Source organism: Rhinolophus sinicus, linkage group LG12 (assembly GCF_036562045.2).
Source record: "Rhinolophus sinicus isolate RSC01 linkage group LG12, ASM3656204v1, whole genome shotgun sequence".
Lineage (NCBI taxonomy): Eukaryota > Metazoa > Chordata > Mammalia > Chiroptera > Rhinolophidae > Rhinolophus > Rhinolophus sinicus.
Window position 1 is genome coordinate 7,797,714 of NC_133761.1, and position 24,876 is coordinate 7,822,589.

Here is a 24,876-nt window from a genome sequence, read left to right on the forward strand (position 1 = left end):
GATTATATATGATAACTTTCTTTCTGGGAGCTACACAGGCCAGGGACGCAGGAGCCCTGTCATTTGGGGTGCAGACTTTCTCCTTTTAGACCTCTTCCAAATATTCGTACAATTCTCTCATCCTTTTTTGCCTCCAGTTCTTGTCTTTGGGGCGTTATATTTTTTTAATGACTTTTTCATTGTAGTGGGATTGCCGACGAAAGAAGAAATAAACACATGTGGTGAAGTCACCATGCTAACCCAGAAGTCTATTATTGCCATTAAGTTATCTGGCCCCTCTTCTCAAGTGTCTGGAGCGTCCTGCTTCTCTTCCCACCCAGGCCAGTAGGGAGAGAGCTGAGGTTTATTTTCTTTCTGGTAAAATCCCTACAGTCATGCCTGTGTGACTACCATGGTGACGTGATGAAAGAGCTGCTTAGACATAGCATTCGTGTATTAGCGTGAATCCCAACCAGGGTTTGTAGTGCGTTTTCCATTGACTGGGTTGATGGGTTGAATTTCCACTGTTTGTATAATAGACAAGGATATTGGCTTTCTTTGGGGCTTGATTCCCCACCACCACAATGCAAAACAGAAGAGCTGAAGCCTAAGTCAGTTGGTCTTTGTATTCACAACTCGAAATAACAGGCTGTTTCTGAAATTAAAAGTCTGTTTTCAAGTCAAATGGATTTTTGGAAAGAGGGCCGTGACCGTTGGTATTATTTCGGGGGTGTCACCTATCCCAGCCAAGCATTAGCCTCGGGTTCTGTGGGATTAATGTGAGGACTCCTCCTTATTTTGTGGGTCGCTCTCACCCCCTTCCCCATTGGAGAATATTTTCATAGGATTCTAAATTATAGACTGCGATTTCTCCCAGTCTTTATTTTGGTCAATCCAGGAACAGGCGGTTAAATGGTTAAAATAACTTACTAGGTATGGAAACAGCCTGGGTTTAGAGAAATATGGAATTGACTTTTGACTGACTTTTGTGCATGTCCACAAAGACCGACCCATGATATTCCTTGTCTCGAAATAAGTCTCATCACTTGTTGATCATCAAAATACGCCTCAGTTCTCCAACTTTCTCATTCTTTGGCCTCGTAAAGTACTTTTCCCAAGAAAAAGTAAATGGTCAAAATGTCTTCATGCCAACCAACGTTTAAGAATTTTATATGACTCCATCCCCATGTGAGACCAAAGTTAAGACGTAAAAAGTTTCCGAGGTGAAATGCCATAGTGTGCATTTGTTGTCTTTGAACTTAAGAGTTGATTGCTGCTCCTAACTGAAGAGTTCCTGCCTCTTCACTCTAGTAATTAAGAAACAATGAAGCAGCTGTCATTGAAGGAAAGACGTGTGTGCGCGTGTGTTTTAACGATGCCGTCTGCTCTGATTACAGTACAAAAATTGAGAAGGAGAAGAGAGAGCATGCCAAACAGCACGGCATGATCCGCACGGAGATCACCGGGGCCGAGATTGCCGAAGAAATGGAGAAGGAACGACACCTCTTTCAGCTCCAAATGTGCGAGGTAAGAACGGACCTTCCAACCTTTTGCCTAGAATTCCATTCACTGTCATCCTTCGTGAGCCAGTCAACGGTTTTTATGCTGACAACCAGGCTGGGTGTGACTATTGGAGGAGGGGCTGTTTCTTAAGGTTCTAATCTCCATTTTTCTCCAAGCCTTTTGGGACCGGCCGTTTCACTGTTGTCTCATACTTTGAGCCTGGGTCCTATGGGGCTCTTTAAGCCAAAACAGGATTCTTTGGTGAGAACTTTCATGTTGCTTGTGAGTGACTGTGGGAAAAAATTGGGGGTGAGGGGTAACACTGGTGAATATTAAGTTTTACTGGGACAGGTCTAGAGCATGTTTTTTTTAACCACGTGTCCAGTTTGAGTGAAAGCTTAAACGAAGTAGTCATTGAGAAAGTCTATGAGTTCATGAAAAAAAACACACCAAAATGCAATGAACAGCATGTTGCCTTAGAGCAGTGGTTCTCAAACTGTGTTCCGTTGAACACTGGACTCCTTAACCTGGAGACCAGCCAGTTTTTCTTTCTTAAGTTTTCTGTTTTGTTCTTTCCTCATAAACTTCTGGCTCCTCCTTGAATTTGTCTGCTCACAAACACTTCCACACAATAAAACGGGAAGAAGAAGCAAACAATAGCAACAGACAATTTTAGCCAGTCGTGAAAATCAAAGCCAATAGTGTTAGTGCATAAACTAATGGTGTGTTATTTTTATTCTTTCACTTTCTTGTTTCATAACAAACATTCTTTCTAATTCACCTGCTTGGTCTAAATGTCCTAGTACCTGATGGCACTTTCCTTGAAGAGAATACTGTTTGACTTGTTTTCTGCCAAGAACAGGCCCTCTCTTGCGGGTTCTGACCACGTGAAACCTGAGTTTGAGACCCTCTGCACCAGAGGAAATAATGATTCCAGAATGCTTTGCTGTGTCTGACTTCTGTTTGTCTAGTAAATTGGTCTTATGCATTTATGAAGCGCTAACACACTAACCGGTGTGTTTTATACACTGTGACTGTGCCAGGTCAGCATTCCCTAAATCCAGCTCACACTGTCTGAAGGCCCAGTAACCTGCGCAGGTCACCACTCGTCCGCTGCCGCCCACGCAGAAGCAGGACTGGAGAAGCTTGTCTGTAATGATCAATATCCAATTCTGTTTTATTTCCACAGTATCTCATTAAAGTTAATGAAATCAAGACTAAAAAGGGCGTGGATCTGCTGCAGAACCTTATCAAGTATTACCACGCACAGTGCAAGTAAGTGGAATACTGTCGTCGCGGTCGTTATCCCCACTCAGGCCCCTTCCCTGCACTGGTTTTCTGAATTTTCTCTTTCCTGTCTTCATTTGGTCACTGTATATAGTGACATAATACCCTTCCACAGCCAAATGATACGAAGTAGTATTGTCTTCCATCTTCAGTGTTTTCTGTAAATCAGTAACTCAGTTCAGTGCAACCATTTGGCTGCTTGAAAATGCTGTCTCACTGACAAATGCTGATGTTGGCCTCGACAGCCGGTGGAGCTCTTGTTACAAATACTTGAGTTCCTGTCACCGAAGAGGCCTTCTGTTTTGTTTTTTCATCATCTAAATGAAGTGAAATGAAATAATTTCAGCACTAAGAATACTGTGCATTTCTACTTGGGTACCTTTATGACTGCTAGTACACGTTGAGAGAAATTCGTTGTTCTATACTGGCCCTGTTTTTGTTTGTTCACATTGCAGGGCTGCTTTTTTATTATGTTTGAGATCCTGTGGTACCACATTTGCTTATTTGCTTCTTGTTTACTTACTTATTGGATGAACTTTTGTCGGTTTTCTGGTAGAGTGTTTATGGGACATGCACAAGGCCTGAGTCAGACAGACGGAAGAGTTCAGATCCTGGCTCTCCAGCTGGGTGACCACATGAACTTTCTCAGGTGCATCTCAGCCTCACGTCCTTATCTGTCGAGTGGGGTTCTGGCTCGTAGACCCACCTTGAGTTTTGAGAGAATGTGCGAATTCCATGAGATGGTCAGGCAGATGCAGGGCTCAGCCCAGTGTCTGCCACACTGAACGCGTTTGCTGCCATGATGCTTCCAAGTTGCATTAAAACCATCCATCCATGGACTTTATTGTACAGAGTGTTTCCCTTCAGGTCCAGCTTTTTAATGATCCAGTTGTTCTTTATGTAAATTTGATTGAACTCTTTTCCTCTTTTCAAAGTAAATTCCACCTTGTGCAAATGTGTTTCTGATATAAAAATAATATATTTCAATGGAAAGAGTTTCACGTTGAAAACATAAATTCACTTTTGGAAACCTCTCACTGAAGACCTGGACCTTGGCCTCATAGTGTAGTGGGGCACGTGGGAGACTTTGAAATGTGCTCTGGTGGTCCCTGATTGTAGCTCAGGGTGAACTTTTTCATCTTTTATCGAATTTAGTTTTCCTAGAAATGAATCATCGCTTTGAATCTTTTACAGAAATAAATGAATCTCTCAATCATCTCAGTTACAACACTTTGGCGGCAAATCAGATTTCACTTGATTTTAGAGATCTTTTTTGATCTTAAAGTCTCTAAGTCAGTAGAGCAGAGTTTAACCTACACAAACATGAGTTTTCCGAAATGTAAGATGTTTTGTAAAATATACATATATTAGCCTTTGTTAATAAAGGTGAAAAAGAAGACCAACTCTAACCTATATGGCTAATGCATCTTCCCTTCATTCCTCGCTTTTTCCCTTTCCACAAACATTTATTAATCTCTTAACAAAAGCCGGGTACCTTGCTAAGTTCTGGGGTAGAGATGAAACAAGGCTTCTGCCCGCAGGAGTGAATTATCTGGTACAGGAAGGAAGTCAAGTTTATCACTAATCATAATGGGGCTGGGAAGTGACTGATAACAAGGGGCATCAAGACAAGGAGAGACTTCTGGCCAGAGAGACTAAGGAGGGCTCCTTGAAGGAGGTGGTGGCACTTGGGATTGGACTTGGAGGATGGCGAGCATTTGGCCATCTTCCAAGGGCAGGGAGAGATCAGCAGAAGGAAACCCTCCACAGTGCACACCTCCTTGCAGGGGGAGGTATTCAGAGCCGTCCTGTGGTAGAACTGGGTTATAATGGGCTTCAGCCCCGGCAGCCCCATCGTTGAACCTCAGGAACTCCATCGTGGCAAGAAGCCAGCCTCGTTTTCTTTTGAGGACTACTCTTTATTCTTTCCTGCTTCATTCAAGCCTTCTACACACTTAATAGACATACAGTGGACCTGTAAAACGTCCTGTACTTAGATTTAAAAAGAGGGAGAGTTTTCATATTCTCTGTACTTCCTCCAGTTCCCAAAATGATTTTCAGTACAAAGTCAGGTGGTGCTCAAGAGCGAACTTGCCCCAGTAATAGCCTGTGTAGTCATAGCACCTCAGGGGGGATGCAGCTGCTAGAATGGAAGAACAAAGGGAGCGGAAAAGAAGAGCTTTTGACTCCTTCCCCATTTCAGCTCCCCCACACCAGTTACTCTTCACCTTCAAACACGAGCAGTGTCAGTAACACCCTGCTTTCCAAACAAACATTATCCTGGTGCTCACCCACTCCTTTTAGCGCCTAGCGAGTATTGTTATGATCTGCAGAATAAAGAGCACTCACAAACATTACTGTATTAGCCTTCATTTTACAGATAGCGATAGTTAACATTTATCAAGAGCAGTCAGGAAATTGTAGCTCAGAAAGAAGGAGGAGTCGCTTGCCCAAAGTCACATGCATTCATTCAATAGATGTGTAATAAACGTGTCAAAACAGACAAAACACAAGAACCAAAGAGAGGAAAAACAGGTAAATTGGACTTCAAAATTCAAAACTTTTATGAGTGAAAGGACACTATTAAATGGAAAAACAACCCACCAAATGGGAGAAAATGTTTGCAAATCATTCATCTCATAGGAGGCTAGTGCCCAGAATATGTAAAGAACTTTTACAACTCAACAACAAAAAGATAAACAACCCAATTTAAAAATGGGCAAAGAATTTGAATAGCTATTTCTCCAAAAAAAGATCTACAAATGGCCAAAAGGCACATGAACCAAGTGCTCAACATCATTAGTCATTAAGGAAATACAAGGCAAAACCACAATGTGATAACCACTTCGCATTCATGGGATGGCTATAATTAAAACAACAACATAATGGAAAATAAGTCTTGGTAAGAATATGGAGAAATTGGAACCCTTAATGCACTGCTGGTAGAAATGTCAGTTAGTGCAAGTGCTTTGGAAAACAGTTTGGCATTTGCTCAAAAAGTTAAAGAGTTATTTGATATACCGATCCCCCTCCTTATAGTAATACCCAAGATAACTGAAAATGAATATTGAAGCAAAAACGCCTTCATGAGGGCTCACAGCAGCATTATGCACCACAGCCAAACTGGAAACACCCACACTCCCATCAGCTGATGAATGGATGAACAAATACGCCGTACAGTGGGGTATGTTATCCATCCAGTGAGAGGGAATGAGTATTAATCAATGCCACAGGTGGGTGAACATTTAAGACATCATTCTAAGTGTAAGAAGCCAGACACAAAAGGCCACGTATTGTATGAAACCACTTAAATGACATGTCCGGAAAAGCAAGTCCATTAAGACACAAAGCAGATTATCATCGCTTGCTTGGGGGTAGACAAAGTGGGGGAATGGGGAGTCACTGCTGTGACAGGTACAGGGTTCCTTCAGGTGTGACAGAAATGTTCTCTAAGTAGATAGTGGTGACAGTTATACAACATGGTAAATATACTAAAAACTACTGAATTGTACTTTAAAATGGTAAATTTTATGTTAACAGGAATTTTATCTCCATTTTGAAAAATGTTAAAAACAACAAAACTAAAACAAAAGCCCATGCCCTTGTGGAACTTATAGTGAGATGGTGGCAGAGCCCAGTGTTGAACCCAGGTCTCTAACTCCAAAGTGCATGCACTTAGTATGTCAGGTATTTTGATTTGGTGAGCCCAGCATTGGACCTGGACAGCTATATTCTTACAGATCTCCATACATGGGTCTAATATACCACTCGCTACGGTTTTTTTGATCTGATCTGTCAAGTTATAGCTGAAGTTAATTAGTACTTACACTACCCCCTGTAGATTCAGATTCCTGAAATACCACAGGACACACAGGGAATGTATCTGGAGAAAATGTCACCCTGCTACCTACCTAGATAGCTGCAAATCAGTACGTGACTTAGTCAAAGCCTGAAGCTTGGAAATCAGGCTTTCAGAAGGGGTTGATGCTGGATTTATTAAGAGGTCACTTTCTTTTTTGATTTGATTTATAGTACTGTACTCTCTCTGGCACTCCAGGATATCCTAACTTCTTTTGAAAATAACATTATTATACTCTCTGAGCCTTTCAGCCTTTGGCCAAAGAACACCTCTGTCTGAGCCAAGCAGAATAAGTGATAAGAGGTATCAGGGAAACTTCTCTTGTCTCTCTTTTGAATTATAAGCAGACAGACCATAGTGTTTTCCTTCCCCATCGTCATGGGGACAGAATGACTAGTAACTCTCTCAGGACAGAAAAGGTTGTGCTTCGTTGTAAGGAGGGTGTGTCCTGCCTGATGGATGGCAGACCCTGTTAGACACTCGTGAGCTTGCCCTTTGCAGCTGTGTGTTACAGCCTGTTGGTGGAAAGGGGAGGGTTCTGCCCATCAGTTGGCAACTCACATTTTTGTAGCACCCTATGGCATTAAAATATGGTCCTATTTATTTCAATCTGCTTATTTAAAAAGTGAAACGGATCGTGCTGTGTCCCTCAGGCCAGAGAAATACTGAAGCCCATTTTGCTGGCCTGAGGCCATGCTTCCCTGTGCCTGGCATCTTAACATAATCCCAGCTCTCGCTCGAACGCTCCAAGCCACATGCAGCTGTCTCCATTTCCTGTATAAGGACACTGAGATTAGGCCATTATTCAGTGGGAGAGTCAGGATTTGGACCCAGATCAGGTAGGACCCTGACTTTTTTATTACATGTGCTCCGGCAACAGAAAATCTTACACTCAAATCCCAACTCTGTACTTAATGGCTAGATGACCCTAGTCAAGACCCCTGACCTCTCCTGGGCCTCAGGTTCCTTACCTGTCTTACAGGTTAATAATATTCATTACCTGTTTTGTTGGCTTGTCATGAAACTTTTATAAAGGTATATTCGATGAATTGTTCATAATAGTGAGTGGCTGGCTCGAAGTAAGTACTCAATTATATGCTAGCGGTCATTACTATTATTATTATTATTATTATTATTATTATGACTGTTAATCCTCATCGTCTATTTTCAAAGGTCTCGTTACATTTCAATAATTTAGAGAGAAAGTGGCTAAGAGACAAGTGGGATGTCATAGAGGTGATTTCCCCGTCTGCCGGCAAGGCTTACATGTTCCAGTTGAGTGATGGGTCCTCAGAATTAACCCTTGTGCTTCGCTTTCCAGTTACAAGGACGCTTTTATCTGTAGTCGCTCATCCACTGCTCCTTGAAGCTAGAAGACGTCCACATTTGGACATGAACATGCCCAAGGTTACACAGTCAGGTTCAGAGCCAAAATCGGATATGCTTTTGACTCCAAAGCCCACGCGTCCCCCTGAACCAGAGCACCTGACAGAGGGAGGGAGGACCCGGGACACAGAGCCCACTGCCCTGTGGGTGGTGTGGCGGCCCTCACGCCCACCTGGCCTGCTGCTGAGACGTGGCCTTCGCTCGACGTGGCATTACTAATGCCTGTCAGGACTGTTTTCTCCCTACTCCTGTGTCTCACTGAAAACTAGAAGTTGGCCCTAAAATAACTTTCTGAGGGGCTCAGCTCGGCCTTGGCCTTTCAAGCTGGACGTTGATTCTTTAATTTTGTTCTCCCTCAGTAGTATGTGACGTCTTTTAGAAAATGAGAAAAAGAAAAGAAAAACTACAATCTTACTCAGATTACTGGATTTATGTATAGGATTTGTTTACAAAAATTGAATCATATGATAGATTAAAATGGTTCATCACGTCGATTTCTCTTAGCCCATTTGTAGTGTTATGAAGAATTTAACTGCGGGAAAAGAAGCTTGTTTGGGTCTTTCTTCAGGAATCTCTTCCCCATCCACCTAGCTTTCAACCCTGATAACTTTTCATTTTTATCAGTGCCATCTCAAACTAAAACTGCCCTTTTTCTCCTTAAAATGTATGCTTTACAGCATCTGTATGCTGTTCAAATATCAATTTGCTTCTTCATGTTCAATGGACCCTTCTGTGATTATGGAACTGTTGATAATCTTTGCTGCCTCACATGGTACCCACTAGCCATATGTCACTTGTAGTGTGGCCAGTAAGACTCCATGAACTGAATGCTACATTAATTTTAATTAAATTAGGTGCATTTCACCAGTGGTGAACACTGTATTGGAAAACACAGATCTAAAGCATTCTCATTTAAATCCATCTTTCTTTCTTAACATGGTGATCAAATTCCCTTCATGTTGAATGTGGAAATGAAACACCTTTACAAAAATATCTTCAAGGAATCTGTATCCCCCCGGGAAGAAAATAAGTCCTTACATGATAAACCTCTGGGGCTCCAGGGACGAAAAGCAGTGTTTACCGAGCACAGCCTAACTCCCCAACAGTTAGCTGTGTGGTTTCGTATGTGCTCTCTGTATCATTCTCCCCACTTTAATACCGATAACATGAGTAGACGTCAAGTGACTTGCCAAGGTCCCATAGATAGTAAGTCCTGGCGCCCAGGTTCTAGGCCTTCTTCCTCTGACCCCAAAGCCCATGCTTTTTCTATTGTAAGAAGTTCTGACAGCATCCATCTAACATTGAAGTGTTCCAGCTTCAAAACCGTCCTCCAGAAATTCTTTAAGTGCAGTATCAAAGATCACAGTTGGTTTTGCAGTGATTAATTTTGTAGCCACACACTTCCCAGATGTAGAGGACACTGGAACACGGGGACCTTGGGGCAACTGAAAGAATGCTGACTCTCCTCCAGGCTTTCTTTCTCGTTCCGTCCCATCTCTCCTTAGAGTGTCCAGTTGGACTTGATGATACCACACTGGTTAATGTGTCTTTCTTTCTCTTTTGAAGTCAAATATGGCACATCCAGGAGGACTGTACTGTGCATGGGTGGGCATACACATGACGAACTCACTGCGTTGTGTCTGCAGCTGTAACGTGGCAGTGTGCGTGCGATGTCACTAGCACATACCAAGTGGTGCCCATACTGTATCTGTTGGTGCATCTTTGTAAACCACTGAAGTCAGATTTCTAAGTATTTCGTGTGGGGATAGGGGTAGAGAGTAAATATATAAGTACTGTCGGATTTTTCATGTGATTATGGTGCATTCCTTTTTTGTACTGCTGGTAAATGTCTGATGTTTCCTATTGTAGTTTCTTCCAAGATGGCTTGAAAACAGCTGATAAACTGAAACAGTACATTGAAAAACTGGCTGCTGACTTATTTAATGTAAGTTCTTTATAGAAGACATGCATTTGAATTTGCTTTTGTAGATAAATATCAGTAAATATGAAATCTGTGTTAGAAGAGTATTAAATAAAAGACAAGTTAAGTGATACATCAGTATAAGCTTAAGGCAGATAACCCTTCGGTTTCACTCAGAGAAGTCATCAATGGTCAAACCTTCCGGAGTATGTTTTGGGGAGAATCAGAAGAGCAGGGAGGGGTGCATATAGCCATTGGTTCTAGCTGACTTTCCCTTTAGGGTTCAGAAACATCATGGGTACCCTTAGGTCAGCAATTGCATGAAGATAGTCACTTAATTTTTATCCTTCCCCGATGAAACTATCTCTGAGTAGGCTGCTTTTTGATTTTTTTGATTTTTTTTTTGGTTTGTTTTATATTTTCTAATATCTCAGTTTTGCTTTTATAATAGCAAAATCAAAAGGAAAAACTGGTATGAAGAAAAAAACAAAATGCACGTGTATAAATGTCAACCTCGATTCCCATAAACCACTTGGCAGTGGATAATATTAAAATGATAATGGCAATGGGTAATATTAAAAGTGTATGTTTTATCAGTGCAACTACATATGGTCAAATAAGGTTTCGGAATTACAAATAATGTATTCTTATATAACTTCAAAAATACATAGCTGTGTATTTTTTTCTGATTTTCTTTCCATAGCTGATATAGTTCAGGTTGCAGTAAGTTCTAACTGATTTAAAAAAGCAGCCCAGTCCCTTGCCCTCCTGTCGTACTTTGTAAACCTTCATACATGCATGAGCCCATTGGATCCTGGTCCTTCTTAGGATTCTGTTCTAGCGCATTTAATCCCATTGTGGTATCCCACTACCCCTCTTTAAAAAACCATAAGCAAATGACTCTGTTATTTCTCAACTTTATTTAAAATGGCACTTCAGAGTTAATCGTCTAGCTGAGATGAATCATGTAATAAGAAAGCATATTGCATTGCTCACTGATTTCAGAACTCACTGGTACTTCTCATAAGTTGAGAAAAGTATGCCTCTCGTATCAAAAATGAGCCCGTGTGAAGGATTTCATTGAGTAAATCAACTTATATCATTGAATTGTTTGCTGAGTGGTATATGTGGATGAATTATATATAAATATATAAAAGACACATGACAGAAGTGATTTATTTTCTCTCACAGATAAAACAGACCCAGGATGAAGAAAAGAAACAGCTCACTTCACTCCGAGACCTAATAAAATCTTCTCTTCAGCTTGAGCAGAAAGAAGTAGGTGTTCTCTATGTTTCCATCAGGACTTAACTGTGTAGCAAGGTTGCTTGTGATGGCCTTTGTGTTTCCTGATATGCGAAACAGGCACCATGACAGCTTCCTGCCAGGCTGGTTGTGGGGACAGAGGAGAAAAAAGACACAAATGATTACCTGCTGCATCGCCCAGGTTAGAAACTGGGCTTTAGTTCCTTTTCCCTCCTTACAGAAAAGATGTCCTTAAGCCCAACCTACAATCCCATGACTCTAGATTTTGCATCCTGGCTTTGAAGATGTTTCAGGAGTGTGTCCTCTCAGGCAGTAACACACTGTCCCCTTTAGATTGTCTCTGTCTTTCCAGGCAGTCAAAGGGGGCCTGTCTCATTTTGCCAAGGAAGTAGAGAAATAGTCTGATGCAGAATCCTGTAGAAATTTTGCCCTCCAGTTAGGAAAATAAAGGTGAGATAGTCCTTGGATATTGAAATGGAGTATTCAATGAATGGTAGCTATTAGGTAAATGCGGTACAGATCCTGACTTGTAAATCTCATTTGTTGTTCAAGCATTTAATTAGTACCTACTATGTGCCAGCAACTGGTTTAGGCACTAAGCTTTAGCCTTTTCCGTCAAGGAGCTCGTGATCTGGTAGAACAGAGAGTCAGCCGTATGAACAAGCAGTTGTACCGAAAGTGGTGTTGATGCTGTAGGACACACATTGGGAGGTGGCGTGCAGAAAAGACAGGAAACCCGAGAGACTCCATGGTACCCTGCTAAGGGTCCGGGGTCTGACGCTGCAAAAAGTTAAAAATCGAGAGACAAGGTTGGTGGAAAGAAAAGCAGGGTTATTCAGAATGCTGGCATTCTGGGAGCGTGGCGGACCCCTCTTCAAAGGCCGTCTTCCCATTCCTAGGCTGGTCAGAAGGTTTTATAGGTGCACACGAAGAACAAAGGAAAGGGGGAGTCGCTCAGGCAGGTCGGAGGGCCAACATCCTTCCTGGGGTCTGGTCTGTTTTAAGATAATTTTATCCCAGCCACCACGGCCTGGGGCTTTATGCGTCACCAGTAAAAGCTGCAAGGAGTTGCAAAATGGATTCCTCTGTCCTGGGTGCCTGAGAAGTAAGCAGTTGTTCTTTTCAGGTTAGGATTCTGTTGACTAAATGGATAAACGAGGTACTGTAGACTTGGGGAACAAAATAAGTTCTTGAGTCCATCAGTGAGTGGAGATACAATAAGAAAACAGCTGAATATCAGGGTGGATCAAACTGCACACTAGCTAAGTCTGACTACAGCGAGCTGTGAGGTGAGTCACACTGCAGAGGAGCTAAGTCTGTCTGCGTTATCGATTCCCCGCATTTCAGCCCTACATCAAGAGATGCAGAACTGTGCTTGGCCTCTCCCGCAGGCTACAGTTCGGGGCAAGGCGCGTAGAGCGGCGTGAGATGTGGTTTCTGGGATGCAAACGTAGGCCTGATTATGGAGGACCTTGGGTGCACCCTGACTTCATGATAAAAGGATAAATTAAAAAGCGAGCACCACGTGTTTCATGGTGAATTAGTATGTATGGAATTTAAGTGCATTGTCTAAGTGCAATATTTGATAACAATTACATAAAATATAGCATTTTTTAATATTGTTAGTTGCTCGTGATATTATCTCACAATGGCAGACTGACCATGTGTAAATTCCTAAAATTTCTGAAAGGGGTTCATGAGTCAAAACAAAACAAAGCAAACCCCTTCAAATGTGCACAGCCCTGCACCAGCAACCCTGAAGGTTCTCTCCTGAGTGAATCTAGCCCTCTGTTCTTCTGCTTCCAGTTTTTATATACACATTGGGTTTTGGAAGGAGAGAAGCCCCTTCACACTAGGCCCCTGGCAACCTGTGGACAGAGACATCAGAGGCCAGGACGATGTGTGTACTATGTCCCCATGTCTTGCAGTGCCTCAGCCAGCGTCTGCACCAGGCTCTGAGGACTCCTTGAGGGTGTTTAATTGCTGGCGTACAAGTTGTGGGGGAAGTGGTCTCCTTTCCTTGAATGATTACTCAGTGTACAAGCAATAGGAAAACCCAAATCCAGGGGGTAGATCTCTGTCTGGGGAGAAATTTGCAACGTTTTGTTTACTGACCAGTATGCACTTAACTACTTCCTACCTTTGTTTTGTCACACACGATTACCTCCTTCCTGTATATGGAAGCTTTCTTAAAAAAAAAAAAGAAAAGAAAAGAAAAGAAAGGAGGGACCATTACAGTTCCTTTTTGTTTTGCGTAGAGACTGACGTCTTCTGCTCAGTGTAGCTAAAGAACAAAGCTGCCAATAAGCCGAAAGAGTGTGCACATGAGGAAATGCACATGATTTGATTTAACTTTGTCCCAGATTAATAAATGATGAATTTCCATTAGCACCATGTCCAGTGTCTTTCACAAGTACAATTGATCTTTCACAGCATGCCTTTTCCATTCTCATGCTGTTTATCACCTTTCCCTGCAAGATACGTTGAGAAGGTAATGATTTTTAATGGCTTCCATTAAATATGAATGGAGGCTATCTACCTGAGGGTTCTCCCGATACAGCTGCTATTCCAGACGAGTGTAAGGTCGTCTAAAAAATGAGCTGAGAAATTAAAGCACCCAACAAATCACTGAACAACCTCACCCCCACTAGCTTCTAACTTGACTGTGAATACGATCCCCAGATTTTTCATAGACTCATTTTTTTCTTGACTTTTGACAGATGTTCTATGAAATTAATTATCTTAAGCTTTTATAATAGCCTAACCTCCCAAAAGAACTATTTGCTGCCTAACTATTGTTAGGGTTAAAAATATTTTTAATGACAATATCCATAAATCCTTCCAAAAATTCCAACGTGTTGTTTGAGTCTCAATAGCCCATTATAGGGTAGTTTGCAGGTTGTTAGAGTCTGCATTTTGCTCATCTCTCTCTTCACAGTATATGGCACATTGCCAGGTACCCAAAAGCTACTCAGTAAATATTTAGTAAGATAAAGCAGAGGACTTTTTTGCCTGCTCCATTCATACTTTACATTAGAGACTGGAAACTTCTCTCATAGAGTTTTAGTTTTAGAGTGGATGCCAGAAACACTTACCATTCCATTAAACCAATGAGTGTGTAATTGCTTGCAGTTTAAAAAGATTGGAGGTTTTTACTCCTTAATAATGCATTTTACATGTTAATAAGGTTTTCTAATAAACAAGTCAGGTAATTTGTACTGCTAATAGAGACTGGGATATTGAACTGAAAAATAATACCATAGTTTTCCTTCTATAGCTTACATTTCTTGGCTCACATCATGAAATTTCCCCAAGGTTTCATTTTATGTTCATTGTTCAAGTCTAGTTGTATATATATATTTTTTGCCTGAATGAGTTTCTCATTTGCATGTCTCTTTCCTGAATACATGTTGATTTTTATTATGCTCTCAAAGAATTCAGAACCTATTTCATTCCTTCAGCTTTATTGTGTTTTTAATTATTCTTAGTGATAACAGTTCCCCAAGATTGGTACTTTCTCAAAAAGGAAAATCCTCTTTTTGTTTACCTGCTGTGCCCTGCTAAGCAAGCTGAATGACCATCATTTCTCAAAGTATGGAAATCATAAATTGTATGACTTTCTTACGCCATCAAACTCATTATTAGTTAATTTAGAGTTTTTGATGCTAGACTTCTGAAACTTTGCTTCCTTCCTACTCGGTTTAATGGAATAGGCTTCTGAGATCAACGCCAAGGTTCGAGTCACCTGTAAAAGCACATTTGTCTGATATAAAGCACAGCCCATTTAATCTGCTTGTTATTCAGAATTTAAAGTTTAGGCTTGCAATAAATATGTGTAAGGAATATCTTGATGGTAAGTTTACAGAATGTAACAGTTTTCATAAGTTAAAAAATGTAAGTAGTTTTATTTTTTAAATGTAGGCTTTTATTTTAAAGGTTAGCAAAGGGATTAAGATTAGCAAGGCATAATTTCAAAGCATTCCAACAGGCTGGGAATTATATGGCCAGATGAAGAGAAGTTTAGTTCGGTGAAAAGGTTTTCAAGGAAGAGAGTTATTCTTTTAAAAAGAATTGGTATCCAAGAAGACTTTAGATTTCGTTTTTAATGTTTTGGGGAGGTAGAAATGTAGCAAAGATCCCTGAGTTCAAATCCATACTTGAATCATTTCTCACGCAGTTTTACTGGGTTAAAGCAGACAGCTCTGTGGACTTCTTTTATCCTACCTCTCCTTTTGTCCCAGGCATCACGCAGTTCTCTAACCACCCGCCCTGATGTTCTGTCCTAATTGTTCTTTATCAGTGTATGGCCACTTACTGCCTCCTTCCACAAAACCACGTGTGTCCCTGCTGTGGTCCTGTGGATGTCACTGGAGGCACTGGGAGAGGAGCTTGCTCGCTCTGCCCACCGTCCCTCTGTCATACCTCCGTCCAGCAAACATGGAAGTCCCTGTCGGGGAGGGCAGACTGAGCCAAATTACTGTGGACTTCCAGGCTGGGGCCCTGACTTGTTTCAGCAGGAGGGAATCTGGCTGGTTAAAGACAAAGAAAGGACTCCGGTTAAGAGATTGACGAGAGTCCGTATCCTCTTCAGAACGAGTCAACTTGCCTCTGAAGTGTACAGTCCGCTCCCAGGTCCCCACTCAGAGAGCAGGACAGTGTGTGGTCAGCGTGAGCGTCCACCTCAGACGGCTGTGTCCCTGTCCTCAGTGCCTTCACAGTACCTGGCTTTGAGGTGCCCATCACGTGGAGAACAGCCTCACGGAGGGGCGCTGTCCAACTGAGGGGCCCAAAGAGACCACCTGACCTTGACGGCTGCTGTGCAGCCCCATCAGGAAATAACCAGCGCTGGTTTCACTTCCCGCCTCCTCACCATCACATGTCAAGTGTTGTTGATGAGCTGGATATTTTTATTAAGTTCTCTTCCCTTGGAAAAACAAACCAAAAAGAAGCCTCCTAAAACGTGTGGCTCTTTGTAGATTTTTCTGTCATTTACTTTGGGTTTCGCTGAGGGGTTGATTTCCTGCACACACCCTGGGAGGTTCGTCCACCATTTTTTCTTGGTGAAACGTGTACTCATGTTCTTCCACTTAGCTGTTTCTCTGTTCTCACTCAAATGACCTGAAACTAAACTTGGTAAAGGTAAAGACATTTTATTGTACCAAAGTTTATCATGATTGTAAAGGGGTGTGCGTCTGTGTGTGTGTGTGTCCTGGAATTATTGATTATCTTTACAATGATGTTTTCTCTGTGTGTTATAACAAGTGCTTAAATTATGAACGATAAGACTACCCATGAAATTAACTATATTTTCAAATGTTTTGCCTTTTTTCTCTGTTGCTCTTGCCCTTCCTGATCGAAGTCTAGGAGAGTAAGTCAATACTTTTCGTGAGAATGCATTGTCCTACTTCTGTGTCTGAAGCCCCACGTTCTCACTGTAGAGTTCAGCGTTGTCAGTTTATTTCCTCCGTGTCCGCGCCTGCGGCTCGCCCTGCAGTCCTTGCAGACAGCCGGAAGTACGGGTGGCGTGTCATGTTCCGCTTGTTTGCATCCGTGGTATTCTGTGGGCCTGTGTCACCCTTGTCATTCCATGATACACTTTTCACTGCGCTAGAATCATCCTTTTTAATTAAAAGAATAGTTGTAGGTTTACTTTACAGAGGACTAGTTAATTACAGAACTTGAAACGAAAGAATTTTATAACAGTTCTAATAACCCACTGAGAAGGTGCGCTTTTTACTGTGGGTGCTTTAGGAGAACGTGTGAAGGGAGAAGAGCTGTGCCTGAGGGAAGAGCCCACTCAGGTTGCATGAGCTTGTTTTGTGGCCCACTTCCCCTTTCCAGCCGTCCGTGGGCTTGCCTCTGCTGCCAGTGTAAACTGGGTTGGTCCTAGAATAGTCTGTCCCTGCAGCGTGTTGGGAGGTAAAGCCGGGTTCTGACCTAGACACAGCCTACCTGGGCCGGGCCCCACGCCCCAGCTCTGCTTCCAACTCACTTGTGACTCTCGTGATTGTTTACCTGCCCAGATTTCTCCTCTAAAACAAAGGCAAGCACCTGATGGACAGCTCTTAAAGTCCCATAATTCTCTCAGCCCCAGACCAATGGGCAACGGCTCAAAGGCAGAACAGAGTCAAGGATTTGAGAACTGTCTCCAGCATTTGTCTCATCTGTGGTTCCTCTTTTGTAGGACTCCCAGAGCCGGCAAGGGGGCTATAGCATGCATCAGCTCCATGGCAATAAGGAATACGGGAGCGAGAAGAGGGGATACCTGCTGAAGAAAAGTGATGGGTACGTATGCGCCCATCCCAGTGTCCCGACGTGCGCTCAGCACACTGGCTGGGTGTCAGTAGCCTGAGGACTTCCTGCCCCTCAAATAGAAAAACACGCTTACACGTTTCCTAATGCACTAACTTCAGACCCGGAACGCACTGGTTTTCCTCAAGTAAGTCTGAGAGTTAAGCTGTTGTCTTCGGAAGAAGCAGTAATTGTTTTATGGTCTCTAAGTGGCACCTGTGAACCTGTGACGTAAAACATGCAATTTTAGAAAGGCAGGAACTGAGCAGAACATGAAGCAGGCGGCTTGCTGACTTCATGCTCTCCCACCTGTCTGATTTTGCTCGTTGTACTATTCCCTGCCTGGGGTGCCCAACTGGCCACTCAGACCCCAACCTTGGGAGTCAGCATTGACTCTTCGCTTTCCTCTTACATCCCAGCCAATCTAACAACAACCTGTTCCGTTTCTAACAAGAAATCATATATTTCTTGCCGTGTCTGCTGCCCGCTCTAGGATGAGCCACCATCCTCTGTCCTGGGCTGTTTCAGGAGGCTCCTGACTGGTGTCTGTGCCACCCGCTCTGCCCCTTCTCCAGTTCATCTCTGCACAGCACTCGGAGTAGGCTTTGCAGAAACGTAAAGCACATCAGGTCACCCCACGCTTCATGCTCGGCGGCTTCCCATCGCACGTGGGCTCTCGCCCCTGCCTTTCTCTCCTGTCGCATCTTCTGCCATTTTCTCCTGTGGTCCTGCCACACTGGCCGCCTTCCTGAGACCTGCAATAAGTGCATAATTAGAATCATGGTTATTCACTTCAGTAATTGTCATTCTTTATTCAAAGAAAGCTTCTTGGTTTCCGATTGGTTGTGGACATGTGCTCCTTGGCTTTATCGGAGTGAGATGCATGCGTTGTTCGTGATGTTTTCATTGGGTTTGTTAAAATAGCAACTGTGCCTCCTGTCGATTTCTGGGGTCGCTGTCAGTGTTGCTTATCATCCTTTCGTGCATTCAGCACATACCTTCTGGGAGTCCTGCTCGACGCCAGGCTCTGTTGTCGGCTCGGAATAGCATGGACGAAGGAAAGCCTCGTCCTTCTAGAGCTTACATTCTAAGGGGGGAAACAGACGATAAAGAAGGAAATACAAGGGAGGCAGATGGTAACAAGTGCCATGGAGAAAGAGAAAGCAAGGCAAGAGATGCAGGGCGTGTGGGGGTGGTTCTTGCTGCCATGAGGGTGGTCAGGGAAGGTCTGCTGAGGTGGCGTTGGAGTGAAGACCTCAGGAAGTGAAGGAATGATGGGTAACACCTGTACCCAGAGCTTCACCAGAAAAAACTCCTCCACGTTCAAATTAATTCCGTGTGGCTCTTTCCATCCTTCAGCATCATCAAATCAGAATGTTCTAAGTTTATCACTTACAGCCACTTGTGAGTGGTTGGGCCACACTTCACTCTCCCAGATGAACTGCGACCAGTCCTCTTACGTGATTTGTCTCTGAAAGACCCGTAAAGGAGAGGTGTGCAAGTTCCCCAAAAGGATGCTCATCCCCCCTCGAGCCCTGGACCCTTGAGGCAGCCCCACCCCCACTCTTCCCTGCAGACATCTTGAGTTCCTTTCTTAACTTTCTAAAATCTAGTTTTAATGACAAAAGCAGTTGATTCATGCAGCCTTCTTATAAAAGAGTCACAGGTATGGTTAAAAAGACCTTCGCACACCCCTGATGTAGGTCTGGGCCTTTTTCCCAGAGAGGTACTTTGTCAGTGTGGTATGCCCCTCCCAGATGCTATCCTGGATGTTTTTATCCACATGTTTGTATACCCACAGGAAATTAGAGTGCTGTTTTTATACGTCAGAAATTTTTTGAGTTTTTTTAATAATACAACATCATACCCAAATTATCTTAAAAGAGGTTGCTTTTTTCAATCAACATTATGCTTTAGCAATCTATACAGGTGAGCACATACATAGTTACTTTAATACTCTGTATATGAATAGAACTGGAATTCATTTATTCTTTCTCCTGTTGGTAGATTTCTGCTATTTCTGTTGCTTCCCATTTTCACTATCAAAAACAGTGCTATAATGAGCATCCCTGGACATGCCTAACAGTCTGGATTAGCTTCAACCTGGGGTAGTAAGAGGCAACTGAAATTTTCTGGTGTGTGTCGTTTTTTGGTTTGGGGGTGATTCTGTTTTGTCATAATGGTCACACATAATATTGTAGCTGCATGTCCCGTCCCGGAGAAAACCTGATACTATATCAGCTTGTGTTTGGCTTTTCTTCAGGATCCGGAAAGTGTGGCAGAGAAGGAAGTGTGCTGTCAAGAATGGAATCCTGACCATCTCACATGCCACAGTAAGTGTGTCTGGTCATTTACATGCTGCGCCGGTGAGGGCTTTGTCCACATAGGCTGGAAAGCAAACGTGGTGTCACCAGCACTGACATGTCCCCCTTATGTTTATGTGTGGGGTTGCGTCCGATCGTTTCGGATGTTCTTTCCTTGGTCCTTAGGTGTCCTGCCTTATTTTAGAGCTCCACCAGACCTTTTTGTCATTTGTCCCCTCAGACCAAATCAGGTATTCTTTTATAATCTTATCTTTTGGGAAATATGGTTGTTCTGAAAAACCTAAAGTTCTCTGAATTATCAAGATGACAGAGCATGTTCTTCGCATGAAATAGTAATGTAGAAAGTAGAACAATACATGTAAAATAGGGTCAATCGTGTTTTTTTTATTGTTACTATTTAAATTACTCAGAAAGTCCGTTATTATGTTAAAGGGTTAAAACGTAATACATAAAACAGCAGAATAATAAAATTGTCTCAGTTTGACTCCCCTTGTTTTAGTAATCAAGGCAATTTAATAGAAAGTAGAAAATAGCTGAGCTTCTTAACACATACTCTTAATTATTTTCAAATTGTTGTCAGTATATATACATATACATGACATACTTGTAGTTGATGCTTATAATCTATCTAGAATTTTTATTTCTTTGTATCACCCATTTCCAACTAAAAATCCTGTATTGACAAAATCCACATACTTGTCAGAAAAGGTTTAGTGTTGGTGGGAGTCAAAGACATGCACAGTAAAACCAGTGATTACGATTTTGCCCTTTTAACACTCGCAAGAAATTATTTTTTATAATGGAAACTGTATCAAGTGGGAACAGAAACGGCAGAGTGCGCAAGAGTCTTTACAAAGGTGTGTACCGTTTAACCAGGAGCCCCAGCTTGGAGAAGCAGCTTGGGGGTGAGTTTCAGAATCGTGCCAGGTGATGTCCTCCAGATGTGAAGAGCGGTTAGGTGCTACCAGGATAGTAGAAGTGAGTGGTGAGCATTTCTCACATGGGCAGTTTTTCGTTATTCACAGTCAGGTTTGGATTTCCCTCTGTTGGGGAGGAAGGAAAGTACCACTTACTTGCATTTCTTCATGCCCAACCTTTAGTGAAATTTATTTTCCCTCTTCCTCCCTACAGACCATGGGGTAATCTAACCTTCATTCCACAGGTGAAGAAACTAAGGCACAAAGAAGCGCCATGACTTGGCCAGTAGCTGGCCGAGTCAGAAACTGAAAGTCGGGTCTTTCTGACATGAGTCCATACCCCCTTCTTGTTCTGCCTCTTCCTGCAGAACCCGTCATCTCAGTAGATGCCACGCTCCCCAGATTTTGCCAGGGCCTGTGCCTCTTCCTTTCTCCAGCCTCCTCACACACCTTGACACTCACAAGGTGGTCAGTACATACCTGTGGCCGAGCCCTTCCTGCTAGATGATTGCATGCATCTTAGGGCATTATTGGCCTTTATGGGACTTGAGGAGTTGCATGTTCTCCGTCCCTTGTCCCCTGCAGAACCCTGTGGTCATTCCTTGGGTCGTCAGCTTCCCTCAGCCCAACTGAGATTTTCTTTCAACTCTCATGCCAGTTGTGACAAGTCACCCGTCTGGTACTAGAAAGCCTGCCGGCAGAATTAGATGGCTTGATGCGTCTCACGGCTAATCGCTGTCTGCCAAGAACTCATTTATTCAGCAGTGTCATGCATTCAGCTTCCCCTCTGCCACGTGCTGCCCGAGGCATGTGGTCAGCAGGTACCTGGATGTGGTTGTACCAGGCCCTCAGTCGGCACATGCGTGACATTGTCCGACTGGGTTAGCTGAGTTGGGTCTACGTAGTGTGACCCTGAGTTGGGGCTACCTGGCGCGTGAGCAGGAATGTTATTACAGTTCTCCTCCGCTCCCAGGAGTATTCTTCAGGTTGAATAGACTAAGTGAACACTTCCGACCATTTCACTTCATATACGAGTAGATCGGGACTTTTTACTCATAGAATGGCTGTGTGTTCCCTCTCTCCCTCCTCCCCTCGGCTTCTGCTCTCCCTTTTTCTTTCCTGCCAAACACATTATTGTAGCCCAGCCAACGATTTCCATGCTTTCTTCAGGCTCTGATCAGCAACAGATACCACGCCAGCTGCATGGTCAGTGGCTGTGAGAATGGACTGTGGCATCTGTCAGATGTGAGTCTGCGTCTCAGCTTTGCCGTTTACGACATGACCTTGCACAAAGTACTTGTAAAGATTCTAGTGAGGATTAAATGAGATAACGTGCTGTGCAGGGGCACTGCCATTAGTATTACCTCATTGAATGTCATGGCAGTACTGAAATCTACTGGCACGCAGCCTCTCCTGCTGCAGACACCGCAAGTCATGGGTCCGCTGCTGCCCCCAGCACAGCTCAGGGGAAATCGGTTTCTCCATCGACCTTCTGATTCCCTGCCACTGATCGGCGTTTTCTCTTCCCCGCTTTTCACTGGCTTCAGGCCACACTCTTTTGCTGCCAGTTACATCACTTGGAGTCACGTTCCTGCTCAGATAAAAGCTCTCTAGCCAGCTTTAGCTGGCTTTTCTTGACTGATTTACTATTGATTACTTAGAATCAGATTGAAAATCAAGGCCAACAGTTTCCTGGGAAAACAAAAGGAATTCAGTGATCTTTGGAAAAGTGGATAGAAGAGGCTTTGTTGTTAGAAAACTTAGAACCTTTGTTTGGGACCCCCAAACACCTAGGAATTCCTCCTGTTTAAAGGGCCCAATCAGTGTCACTTTGCAAGTTGTTCTTAGCAGAGTGACTCAGGGAGGGTTGAGCACGGTGTGGATTAATGAGCTCCGGTCTGCTGGGTTGACCACCCACACGTGATCTGCTCCAGGGCCATTCATCTCCTCAGCTACTCGAGGAAGAAAAGTTTCTGTGTACACCTGCACGGTTTGCAGCCATCCTTAGAAGATTCATTGCCTTTCATGTATCTATTCAAAGACATACTTTTTTTATTTACTATTGAAAGTAGTGCATCACTGTGGGAATCAGCCTCAGTGAGAATCTCTTATTTGCTAGTACAACAATAACATTGATAGCAGCAGCTTCCATCTGTGGACCATCTAGTATGTTCTAAGTGCTGTATAAAATGCTTTCACTTCAAAATACCAATTCTAACAAATCTATGGCCAATATTTTCGTCAGCCTCAAACCCCTTTTCTGGTTCCTCTTTGTCTACCTAGGGTCCCTTCCTTCCATCTGCATCTCTGTGTCTTCATGCTCTGCTGCCCCTCTCCCCCCACACTGTCCATGGCACATGGTCACAGAGGATCAGGTCACCCTCATGTTCTGTCTGAACCTGAGTGACTTCGTGGGTGTCTGTCCCAGGGGTGGTGCATTGTAACAAGAAACACTGCCTTCATCTAGAGAGAGGTGGAGAACAGTGGGATTTTATGCATCAGCTATGTAGACAGAGTCAGAGGAAATGTTCGGGAAATAGGAACAGTAAAAATAGTCGTTAACATTTATTAGACACACACATCCTCCATACCAGGTGCTTTACATGTTTTCCCACTTAACTTTCATAACATCCTCTCGAGGGAATTTGCTGTTACCTCCACTTTAAAGGGAATAAGTTGAAAATCATATAACCACCAGGTGCTAGAGCCAGATTTGAACCCAACAGCTTGAACCCCAGAGCCTGTGCTGCCCCCCACTTGGAAGTGGGGCACCAGGCATGTGCCTGCATTACCTGTGGAGACGTTACTTCCCATCTTTGTGATGGCAAGACTTGAGACTCAGAAGGGCAAAGGTGCTTGTTCATGGCTCCATTAGCAGCTGACTGGGCCTAGACACAAAGCAAGGTCTGCTTGCCTCCAAAATGATGGATTTTCCTGCATTCCACCGTGTACCTTACAGTCTGAGGAAGCTGCCTTTGGACATTAACAGAATATTGCACTGCTCCAGGTTCACTAGTGGGCGCCTCAGTCCCCAAGTGTGGCTCCGTGAAAGCCCGGTACTTTGTGACAGTCCCCCATTTAGGCCTCAGGGAGCTCTCTGGGGCCCTTCTCTTGGCGAATCCTTTGGAATCACAAGGGTGTCACGATGCTAGTGCTGCCTAGGATTTGAGGAACTGCCACATAAATCTGTCCTGCTTTCATGTCGAGCAGAGATGAGAGGAAACTCCCACAAGGAGCTTGTTTCTTAGATGAAGACGGGAACGTGAAATTGGAGAATTAAAATATAAAAGATGGGACAGATCAAAAGCACTGGCCTGGCAGCTGGGGGTGGGGGTGGGGGCTGAGGTTTGTAGGTGGGAGGCCTGGCGCAGCGCGTGTCATCCTGTGGCTTCCAGTGTGACTGTCATTCCAGCGCAAAGTGAGCGGAGTAAAAACCTCAGTGATTTAGACCCACAGATTCAGAAAGCTCACCTATGAGGTTACAGCATAAAAACACTAAAGAATATTCAGATTTTACAAATTTGAAGGTATAAAGCAAGCGACCCATGGTCTGAAGTCAGTGGGTTTTCATGTTATTCCCTGCCCCGCAACCTCCCCAGCACAAGAAATCATGGATTCCTCAAAAACGTTTTCCTAACATTCTGCCGCCCGTGACCTTAAGGCAAAGTTACTTAACCTTTTTGTGCCTGGGTTTCCTCACCTGTCGAATGGAGGTGATGACAGTGGTACTTCTGTTAGGGTGCTTGTGAGGATTAAACGAGTAACTTACATGAGAGTTAGTGCCCCGTACAAGGGCTGTGTGATCGTCAAGGTCACATTCCTGCCCTCATTTTGGTTAACTGCCATTTGTATGTAAGGGGAATAGAAGCCGGTCATAAATTTTTGCCTCCACAACTCACTGCCCATTTCATTGACAAAATGTAATGAGCATATTTTTTTAAAAGCGTAGTCCATAGCTCTAATGTTTTGTCATCAAATTAATGCATTTTGTACAATTATTCTAAGAAGGTTTTTGGTTTATGCATTCCTGTTGGGTAACAAGATTGTTGGATTAAAGTGGATGGTATAGTTCAATAGAAAGTGTGAGTTTAAAAGTTCTTCCTGTTCTGCTTGAACTTTACCTACTGGCAAGTAGTAGGCACT

At 43.2% G+C, this 24,876-nt stretch overlaps 1 protein-coding gene across 6 annotated transcripts in view; it reads left to right on the forward strand.

Annotated features, from left to right (window-relative positions):
- The window catches only part of ASAP1 (ArfGAP with SH3 domain, ankyrin repeat and PH domain 1), a 292,224-nt gene that overhangs the window by 211,919 nt on the left and 55,429 nt on the right, over window positions 1-24,876 (forward strand). For all 6 annotated transcript variants that reach the window (XM_074316674.1, XM_074316673.1, XM_074316677.1 and 3 more), the window contains 6 exons: window positions 1,377-1,506; window positions 2,672-2,757; window positions 9,884-9,959; window positions 11,127-11,213; window positions 17,386-17,486; window positions 19,756-19,825. In XM_074316674.1, coding sequence (XP_074172775.1) covers window positions 1,377-1,506; window positions 2,672-2,757; window positions 9,884-9,959; window positions 11,127-11,213; window positions 17,386-17,486; window positions 19,756-19,825 — 550 coding nt within the window. The remainder of the gene's footprint in view (window positions 1-1,376; window positions 1,507-2,671; window positions 2,758-9,883; window positions 9,960-11,126; window positions 11,214-17,385; window positions 17,487-19,755; window positions 19,826-24,876) is intronic.